Source organism: Priapulus caudatus, unplaced genomic scaffold (assembly GCF_000485595.1).
Source record: "Priapulus caudatus unplaced genomic scaffold, Priapulus_caudatus-5.0.1 Scaffold1458, whole genome shotgun sequence".
In the NCBI taxonomy this organism is placed as follows: domain Eukaryota; kingdom Metazoa; phylum Priapulida; class Priapulimorpha; order Priapulimorphida; family Priapulidae; genus Priapulus; species Priapulus caudatus.
In genome coordinates, this window is record NW_014578519.1 from 59,951 (window position 1) to 70,788 (window position 10,838).

Consider the following 10,838-nt stretch of genomic DNA (forward strand, 5'->3'; position numbering starts at 1 on the left):
TTAACTATAAGGACCGTCAATTTTGTTGCTTCAAGTTTATTGAAGCACGAATAGTCTAATTAATTACCCAAAATATACGCGCGGTATCGCTCATAGGCTAATGTATGTGCGTGGCTATATGGCCCGTAGGAAAGTGTACTAACTCTAATATCTCGCGAACTTACATTTCTAAAATTCTAGATCCATATAAACACATGTCTTAGCTATGGTCTCTGTGAATTTTGCGTATATTAAAAAACGAATAGTTTAATTAATTCCCAAAAATATACTCGCGGTATCGCTCATTGGCTAATATACGCACGGCTATATATGGACGGTAGAAAAGTATACGAACTATCATGTGGCGCGAACTATTTAAGTTACATTTCTAAAATTCTAGATACATATTGTAATATTTTAATAGCAGAAGAGCGCCATTAGGAAAGCATAACAGAATTTATTCGCATCTGACTGGTTGATATTACATTAGAGTTATCCGGATACTTAATTATGACGTATATAGTGCATATATGACATCTCCCTTTTTTCTTTTCTTTTTTTAAAAGGCAGTTGAATAGAACAATTGAACTCGAGCAGCAAAACTATTCAGTAATAAACTTGACTGGCAAATTATCAATTAGATATGGAATTATCAATTATAATCAAGTACCCAATATTTTACCAACATCTAATTGTACCATGTATAACTATGTTTGCAAGACTGAATTGTTGAGAACAATAAAATTCTGGTTTGGATCAAAATGCAATTTGAAATCATTCAACTTTTAACACTAACAGACAAACTCTGCAGCTGGGCTAGAGGTTGCTAGCACATGCATAGCCCACTGTTCGAACTGGTCTTTACCACCAGTTCAATCACACAAAACAGAATCACGATTTGACGTAGTCTCTGTAATGACTTGGTTCCCTGATGATTCTCCCAGAACGAGTAGTGTAGGTGCTCTGCAGTGCCTATACCTATAGTATAAATATATACCCAGTAAACATTCCCACATGAGGCCCATATGCGGCCCATATGTCGATGAATATGGGCTCATATGGGCTGCCCATATGGGGCCCATAGACAGCTGCACCCAATATGCACATGGGTCCCATGTGGGCAGCCCATGTGGTGAAAATATGGGTCCCATGTGGGCTTCCTCTGGGCTATAATAGTATCTGGGTAGAATACGAGCCAGCTCATGTGGGGAAAATATGGTGCCATGTGGGCCCCATCTGGGCTTATACTATCTGGGTAGAATACGAGGAAACCCATGTGGGGAAAATATGGGTCCCATGTGGGTCCCATCTGGGCTTATACTATCTGGGTAGAATACGATCCAGCCCATGTGGGTCCTATCTGGGGAGAATACGATCCAGCCCATGTGGGGAAAATATGGGGCCCATCTGGGTGCACATGGACTATCTGGCCAGAATGTTGGTTCACCAAAGCTAAATAATCTGAAGCAAGTTGTTAATGAATACTGTTGTTCTGTTTAATTATTCATAAAAATGTATAACAAAAATTAAACAAAAAATAATCCATACATTCGTTTACAAAACGTACAATCGGTTGATTTACAATCTCATTTGAATTACCCTCGAAATCAATTACTGCTCAACAGCTCCCGTCTTCAATAACCGGGCAAATTATTGGACAAGAAAATAGAGCAGTTATGCATGACCCGCCGTCCGACTGATGAGAGCTAAAAACTCATGATACAGTTTTTCATTTTTTCTCAACTCTTCTATTTGGAACTTGGGTCAGGCAATCAGATCAGGCAATACTCCATCCATTGCACATAGTCATGTCAATTCAAACTGAATATTAACAGATAATCATTGCATGAGGACTTTTATTCTTTTACATTTTTTTACATGGAAAGTAGGTTAGACATGCCCTATCTATGATTTATTATCTAATTGTCTTGATGTGCAAACCTCCAAGCAAAAAAAAAACCAAGAGCATCAATAGTGCTGTACAGTAGTTTTTAAAGTTGATTCTTTTTGTTTTGCATAATATATTGTTGGTTAAAGGGGTGGACACACTAGCCGATTTTTCGTGCGGTCGAGCCGGGCAACTCAGCCGGCCGGCGAGACCGCATGAAAAATCGGCTAGTGTGTCCAGTCTCCCGGTCGCAGTCGCGGTCGATTTTCGAGCCGGCCGTATCAAACATGTTTGATAATTATTTGCCGGCCGGCTGCAATCGCCTAGTGTGCTTGGGTCTGTGACATAGTAGGCCGATTGTACAATTTATCAGCCAATCAAATCACAATTAGTTGTCACATGATCCACAGAGTCGCCCGGCTCAGCCGTATAGTGTGTCCGCAGAGCTCGATCCAGACTCAGCCGGCCGGCTAAATCGCCGACCTGCTCAACCGCATGCAAAATCGGCTAGTGTGTTCACCCCTTAACACAAGGTGTACTCATGGCACCAAAATCCCTCAAAGCATAAGAAATGTAGAATTAACGATCTCGCGTAATAGATTGGTAGATTGATACGGGCTGAAGTAATAATTTGACATTAATTTATAGTCTTACTTCATTTATTTACAAAAATAATTTTCCTACTGAGTTACGTGCAAGACAGAGACTTTGACGTAAGGTCTCGAGATAGACTCGCCGTCTGTGTCAATCTATATAGGGTTAGACTGCAGGGGTGTGTGACATTGACAATGAGTTTGCTGTAAACACTGGGTTAATTTCCTAACAACAACTACTACTACTATACTACTACTACTAATAATAATAATAAGACGGACTTCCACCAACACGAATAACAATTTAAAAAATACAAAATTCCCTCCCGCAAAATGAAATATCCTCACAAAAAACGAATTGTGTATGTGTGTTTATGTGCGTGTATTTGACTGTGTATCGTTTTTACTCAATCGCGATGAGACAAACGGCGCGACGGGTAATTATTCTAGTCCTCACAATTCGTCATCAGCCTGATCACCATTAATACGATTTTCCTAAATGTCCAGATTGTCCTCTGCCATAGCTCGTCGATTTGGTACACCCTTTGCTTTTAGTCCTCCATTTCTGTCCCTCGAATTGTACAGAAAATTTGTAATGGCCTCCTTGACATCCTCCCTGGTGGCATCTTTAGTTTTTGGATTGTGCCGTACTGCCCCTGTAAAAGCAAGTAGGGCTGTGTTAAATTATGCCACAACGCTAGCCCTCCAAGCACTAATTAAATTCCTTTGCAGCTAACGCCCACAAAATGTAGAAGACCATACATTCCCAACTCAAGCTAAATGTGAACTTTTCTCATTTTCTGGGTAACAATAAATACAACTGAAAATTGGCAGGTGTGAATACATACAGACATATGAGATGATCCTTGTGAAGCATGGCTGTTTTAAGGCACTCGTTTAATAATAAAATTGTGTCATGAAACAAATTAAAGGCCATTCATGCCACGTTTGACAACTGGATTAAATACATGCATGCCATAATTAAATCCTGTCCAATTTTTTGGAAATTCCATGTTGATATTTTCAAGATATAGGACTTTTCCAAGTGAGGGATATTTTATGTGTAAGTCTATGGAGATCTCGCCGTTGGGGGTGCTATAACCAGTTTTTCATAAACTTCACAGGCTTCTTATTCACATTTGTTGCCACAAAACGTTTTAATTTTTGCGCAGATTGTTGTTATATCATCGTATACAAATTACTCTTCAGAAGTGGTGTGTACGTGTTTAAATTCTCGCAAGAAATAAATGAGAACAATTATACAGAGGTGAAGCAGCCGTGAAAAGGGCTGTACAGCTTCAACAGTCAACAAGCATTGATTGTGATAAACCACACACATACTTACTCAGGATAACTTAAACTAAATAGAGTTTCTGGAACACTTCTTTGCCCTTAGCACCAGTCCAATTGTATCGACGAGCCAATTCTGGAGTCATGACGGTACTCATTGTAGCTTAATTTTGTTGTACTGGCAATGTCCTTACCACCACCGAGCACAGCAAGCTTTTGCACCTAAATATAAAATAAAATAAGCTTTTAATTGTACTGGATTGAGTTCAAAGCAAGGGGATGTCGAGGTACTTCCACTTGCAGACCACTTTGCAAGTATACAGTTACTGGTAGTCGGGGATCATAAATATATTGTATGTACGCTTTTTTAAAGCGATGAAATAGTGGCTACCTAATGAATCCACATCAAGTTGGCCATTCATTCCACAGTACAGAGACATGCATCAGAAATAGCTTAACTTAGAGTGTCTCAGGTGAACTATATGTATTGTTATTCAACAACAGTGTTTGATTTCAATTGAGAAGTTTGTTAAAATGTCATTGATCTTTGGGTGTGTAGGGTTCCATCTAAAGCAGAACAGCAAATTTCAGCATGCTACCTAGGACACGTTTATGGCACTGTACTTTGACTTTCTGACTCAACATATTGGTTTTAGCATGCCCAATACTGACCAGTATCCAGTGAAGTCCAGTGTCAAGTGCAATCTCTGCTTTACTATTAAATCATCCATCTTATTTCCATGGTATTTTCCACATTACGTACCAATTTCTTTGTCAAAACTTGGTCTTTCAGGGATGTCTCCAATGTTTGAACATCTTCAAGTGTCAACAAGGGCAATGCTACTGGCAGATCAATATCTACATCTAATGGGGTGTCCTTGTTCTGCCCTGCAACAGACAACTCCATCAAAAGTGACGAGTTGTAGTCAACTTGTTTCCTCAGTTCTTTTCCCTCCAGTGACAACTCTGTCAGCAATTTCAAAACTGTTTTTTCAAAACCTAGTAAAAGAAAGATGTTTTCATATTACATGTATATGAAGTCAGATCTATAGGTCCCATGATTTATCCATGTCTGGTGCTGGTAACTTCTTCAGTGTAAGCTCTTAGAGCGAATATGCGTGCCACTTCAGTTACATGTATGTGCCAGTTGGGTTTATTGGCCAGATGACTCCGCCTTCTGCATGAGCAAAGTGAGGCAAAGAGACCTTCCCAGAGTCACACGTCATTGCTGAATTCAAACCCAAGCCACACCCCCGGGTGCCTTAGGTGTTGGTAACAATTGTTATAGTAAAGTCTGCAATCTTCACACTGGGACCTGCATTTATTACACCGTCGTCCGTTGTGTCCAACTGCCCTTCATAAATTTCTTGATGTGTACATACATTATAAATTTGGGCACTGTTGGACAAACCAAGTAATGATCTAAACTACATTACACTGTAACAGGTCCGGTAACCAATTGTTTTTGTTGTGCGAGTATTGACTGACCACAGTGCTGGTTAGGTGAGTTGCAATGAAGCTGTTTAGCCATTTATCTCCCAGACAACCTAAAACTACTTCAGGGTTCTGCCCAGTAATTTTTTTGTAATTCTATAGTTTTTAACCAAAACTGGAACAGTCTGCCACACACTTACGCTCAAATGTCGTATGACTAGGAAAACATGAAATTGAACAAACTGTTCCAAGTGTGGTTGAAAGTACAACAGAATTACTCTGCAGAACCGTTTCTTGGTCTAGGAGATCAAGGGTTAAAGAATAATCGAATCACATGTCATGAAGCCGTACCTGTATTGCTACCTCGAGGTGAGACAAGATGTTCTACAGATGGACTTCTTTCAACTAGGCTCAAATTTGGAGTTGAACATCTCCTGGCACTAGAGGTAGTCGAAGTAGTCATGGTAGTCAATGAACCTTCACCAGTCGAGCAACGTACATGAGTGGCGGGCATTTGGTTCTCCTCGTCCATGGACATGCTATCTTCTTCATCAAAACGAGATGGAGGACTAAAGAAAAAAAAATATTTTAGCACATTAATAACATGCCTGCACCACCATCATTAGTATGTTGTGCCTCAAAGAAAATGCACAGGACCAAGGATTTGTGCACTCTTTTACTGTTGTAGACTTATTCCGTAGAATGTTTCCATTGTATTTTTATTCACATGAAATCAAACATTTTTAGGTTTTACTTCACACAGAACTTGGACTTAATTGGTCCAGCAACTTTCATCTAAGTTACACAACATCCGACTGGTATGCTAGTAGAATATTATCAGATCTATGTACAACTCGGGATAGTATCCAACTTATGGGATGCCCTATAGTTTTACTTAAATAATGAGACCTTGGCACTCTATCCACCAATATGGTCGAGTATCCAGCTTCAGCGATGTCCGAGTTAGACAGGTTTAATTATTATCAAACTTACCGAGATTGCCGTTTTGCCATCCTCGGACTTCTGTCCTCTTCTTCCGTGTCGATGCAGGAAGTTTCCTGGGACTTGATCTCCTTCTCTAGTACTCTATTCCAATCATCTGAAAACAAGTAGATTAGTAAATTACGCGGTGCATAATTGATGTTCTCGCCGAATTTCGCAATCTACAAATGTTGAGTCAGGGGTGTTGACCTGTGGGGTCGAGACTACAAAAATGCACATCTAGGGAGCATGGGTCATCGCTCTACAAAGTACAGGCCCAGAGGCTACTGTAGTTCCTGCCTTTAAAAGTTATGCAAATCACCTTGTAGCGGCCAACCAACAATTACTTCCCAAATGACGTCTTTTAGCGTATGGCTCGCGTATGATAGTCCGGAGGTTTTGGTTTTGGTTTTGGTTTTGGGGTGGGTTCGAGTGCAAAGCAGTGAACGCAGGCAGTAGGCTTTGTGAGTTACGACGGTCGAGTGGTGTGTATACCGTTTAGTGTGTAACGGAAGAATACCAGAGTCAACGATACGGTAATTACTAATACAAGGTCTAACTTTTATACGTCATGCAGCGCACAAATATATGCGCTCGCGATTAGATTCACCTCACTGTATATTTAGTCTAGTTACGCTATGTATTGTACGATGCAGTAATGTAATATAATGTATATACATATGGGATCACTAATGACTCACGTAATAGAAAAAGTAAATGTATTGTACCGCGAACAAGTATCAACAGACATGATGTTTAAGAGGGAATTAGCCACAGGAGTTTATTTTGTTTATTTTCTTTTGTATTATAGTCAATCTTTTGTCTATGATCATCGTCGAAGTTTGTCGATGATAGAATAAATGATGAACGGATGAATTGGTGTTAAAGACTGCTAGCTGTTGGTATAAGCGTTACACACCTCATTAATATGCAGTGACCCCAGACAGACCTGACCATGGTGTATCATTTACCAAGCTCCCACTAAGTTGATTGGTGACTGCTTTCAAGAGGGAGACGGACTTAAACAAGGTGAACACTTTGGTTAACATTTTTATGACAGAAACACATACATACAACCATACATACATAGAGCCGGCATTTAATAGTCCCCTTTCCGAATTCATCGGCAGGGACAAAAAACTACAAGTAGTCCAAGCCAAATTGTCTGCAGTCAGACTTTTGTAATTGTAAGGGGGAGGTGTAAGTAATGGTAGCTGTAGCACAAGTTGTAACATGTTTTTTTTAATGTATGCATGTCTTTTTCCCACCGATGCGTAAAGTTAGTTTACCACATACTGCAAGTCCTAAATTTGCATGCGAAAGCTAAAATGGTCTGCAAGACTCCACTTTAACTGCTGCAAGCATGAATAAAAGTGCTGGAAAATCTTTCTTCTAGATTATTAAATTCTATTAATTATAGTATACTTTTTTGGACACATTCTTTTACATTTCGTGACACAACCGTGCATGAAAAAATATAAAAGTTGACAATGACTCACCAGAGGAAGCAAGAAGCCTCACATCATGTATTGTCCACTCCTTCTGGTCAACTGGGGCATGTTCCTTGGCCATTCTCCTTATGCGGCTAGAAGTTCGACCATCTGGCCAGTAGCAAGTAAACCCTTGGTTTTTCTGATTGGGTGAACGCAACCAGCTGTAGGAAACCACGGCGACACCATCGTCAAATTCCACCACATAATATTTCTTGTCTTTTCTTGTAGTGTTTGTTGGTCTGCAAATTGAGCAATGTTATTTGTGAGAGATCATCAGTAATTTACTCAACCATGATTTGACATTTATTGCAAGCCATGTGTGTAAACCTAGGTTTCTGCAGCAAAAAGCCTGGGTTTCTGAGCAAAAACCTAGGTTTACCGATTAATTACACACTGGCTTGCCATTGGTATTTGGCATGATATTTTTATGGTAAAGTGCAGTGTCAACTAAATCAATACAAAATGTCAAGGTAGTGTCAGTCGCAGTAAAGGGTTGAAATGCCAATAAACCATAAAAGCCACACTTTATTTTATAGATTACGGCTATACTTCTAGAAAAAATCTGAGGTCAGGAGGCAAAAAATTGTTGAAAAATTTACAATTTTTTTTAAAAACAAATAATGAAGGCATTAAAATCATTTACCGGTGATTATCTCTGGTAACACTTCACATGTCCTGGCAATCATGGGTTAGTGTAATAATAGAGCAGCAACTTGCAATTTGGTGTCATCACCTGTATCGTCTATGCACAGCAGAACATACTTCTTGGTGATTTCAGACACCTGCGCCACAGAATATCCCTTGTTAAACCTTGAAACTTTGTAAACACCAACGAGAGTGGAATCTAGTGGATACATATAGAAAGGTTCCACAGAACGAAATTTCTTGTAAACTATACAATCTCCTCCTTTTCCTCGAAAAAAGTTTCTTGCCAGACCAAGACAGTCTTTTACCATAATACAATTGTCACCAGCCTTTGTTTAAAGAACATAGTCATGCCCTGGAACATGGTACTCCTGGAACTGCATGGTAAGGTGAACATTATTGGGCAAGGGTCCACTGACACGCTGCTTTTGCAAGGCAATCATGCCCACTGACAACAAAGAGAGGCTGCACAATGTACTGGGAATTTCGCTCCAACAATCTCTTCACGACTTGCTGAAGTGGCTGCCGAGATGCCCGTACAATTCGTTTCAGCTTTCCCAGAAAACTTTCAAATACAAAAGCCGACACATGATCTGGACATTCTAGTGGACCATACCGTCGCACAACATCTGCTAAATGCATCAAGCCATGCACATTATAGGAAATGCAGTGTTCTCCATACAACTCGCCAAAATGGGGAATGAACAATCGGAGTAAATCTTTAGAATAATCCACATACTCTGAGCACAATGATGGATTTAAAAGAATACCGACTCCAATAGACAGAAGAAGGAAGTTCTGATACATGGCATTGGGCAGTATCTCCTTTAAAACAACAGGGCCAGTATAGATAAGGAACTGCCTCAATTCAGTTGCCTTTCATTGATCAAACTCATCCAGACCTTGGCTTCCTAGCAAATTCTCCTGGCAATGGATTTTTCAAGGAAAGCAGACTTTTGGAAATCTCATTGATGCTCTGTTTACCAAGCTTCGTTTCCAAGGGACCTTTCAGCCACATTGTGAGCAGTTTCTTCATGACCCCAAGACACACCAAATGCATGTAATCTAATGGGAACTTTGTGACCATTCCAATTCCAAGGGTAGCTAGTGGTGATGGCCCGTTGTGATGTTCCTCGTCTTCCATAGCAGTGAAAGATGCATCTGTACGTTTTGAAGCATTAAGTTCGGGGAATGTCATTCTCCTCTCAATATATAACCCACGCTGAGTACAATTGTCACATCCCGCATACCCATTGTGACCTTTAACATTCTTCACAAATGCACGTGCTGGGGTATCACACACAAATGCTGATATCTCAAAGCTGTAGTGCAGATCATTGACCTTCCTTCTGCAGCAAAGTCACTTCTGTCTCTCCTGAAATATTCAGTCACAGAGTTTGGTTTCGACTTGCCAACGAATAATCCAATGATAAATGGCTTCTTCAGTTCCAAACCCTCAAGAAGTCCCAAAATAGGCCAAAATTGAAGATTTGAACTCTTGAACAAAGGCAAGCCATCTACATTTATCTGCACTCTTAAAGTTCTAACATCTGTCTGCAGTTTGTATTTCTGCAAGGACTCTTTCAGACCACTTACAAGTCCAAAATGATAGTAAGAGCCACCGGCTTGGTCAGTAACCACAACCTCAGATACAGTCTTGAGTAAAGTCCGTGGATCCTTTGGGAGGTTAGGATGTTCAACTTCGAGTACCTCCAGTAAATCTCTAAGAGCTGAATGAGTTATCCTGTGTTTTACAGCCCAGTGAGCTAATCCATCAGCCAGTTGTGGGGTCTCATCTTCACTATCACAGGCAGTGACACTGGACCATGCAGGCTCCGAACTATCTGCATCCGAAATAGCATCCAGGCCTGCTGTTGGTACTGGTACATCTACTTCGGAAAATTCAGATTCTGAAGTGGATGCATTTGCTTCTGGTCCACTGTCACCTTCCCCATTTCCACCAACAGACTCATCCCCATGGTCTTCTAGACTCGAATGTCCTAGCCTACCAGGTGTGCGTACAACTAGACGATCACCTTCATTTAAGTCATTGATGTCCTCTAAATGGGCCTGCACCTGCGAAACAATTCTACGCCTTTTAGTCCACCTTGACATGTTACACTGTACTTTCAAGTCATACGTATAAAGCTGATGTTACCTCATACTCCAATAGCTGCAGTCCTCCGCCATCATAATTAATGAAGACCTGGAAAATAATCATAAAAGTACNATGGTCTTCTAGACTCGAATGTCCTAGCCTACCAGGTGTGCGTACAACTAGACGATCACCTTCATTTAAGTCATTGATGTCCTCTAAATGGGCCTGCACCTGCGAAACAATTCTACGCCTTTTAGTCCACCTTGACATGTTACACTGTACTTTCAAGTCATACGTATAAAGCTGATGTTACCTCATACTCCAATAGCTGCAGTCCTCCGCCATCATAAGTAATGAAGACCTGGAAAATAATCATAAAAGTATGTGATACTGTGTGTAAAGAGAATTTTGCATTTTATTTGCAATAAGTTTCTTTA

The 10,838-nt window shown here is 40.3% G+C and overlaps 1 protein-coding gene across 1 annotated transcript; it reads right to left on the reverse strand.

Moving 5' to 3' along the window:
- Positions 1–4,287: 4,287 nt before the first annotated feature.
- On the reverse strand, positions 4,288–10,493 carry LOC106816701. The gene is made up of 6 exons (XM_014821321.1): positions 10,462–10,493; positions 7,665–7,897; positions 6,178–6,283; positions 5,536–5,753; positions 4,514–4,749; positions 4,288–4,317 (listed from the first exon to the last, which is right to left on the reverse strand). The coding sequence occupies exons 1-6, from the start codon at positions 10,491–10,493 to the stop codon at positions 4,288–4,290; spliced, it is 855 nt and encodes a 284-aa protein (XP_014676807.1).
- Positions 10,494–10,838: the final 345 nt, after the last annotated feature.

Coding starts and splice junctions, on each gene's coding strand:
- LOC106816701 (XM_014821321.1), bottom strand. CDS start 10,493: ATGGCGGAGGACTGCAGCTATTGGAGTATGAG. Junction 4,750..5,535: donor ACCTCGAGGTAGCAATACAG/GTACGGCTTCAT, acceptor TTCTTTTACTAG/GTTTTGAAAAAACAGTTTTG. Junction 4,318..4,513: donor AAGTTTTGACAAAGAAATTG/GTACGTAATGTG, acceptor GTTCTGCTTTAG/ATGGAACCCTACACACCCAA.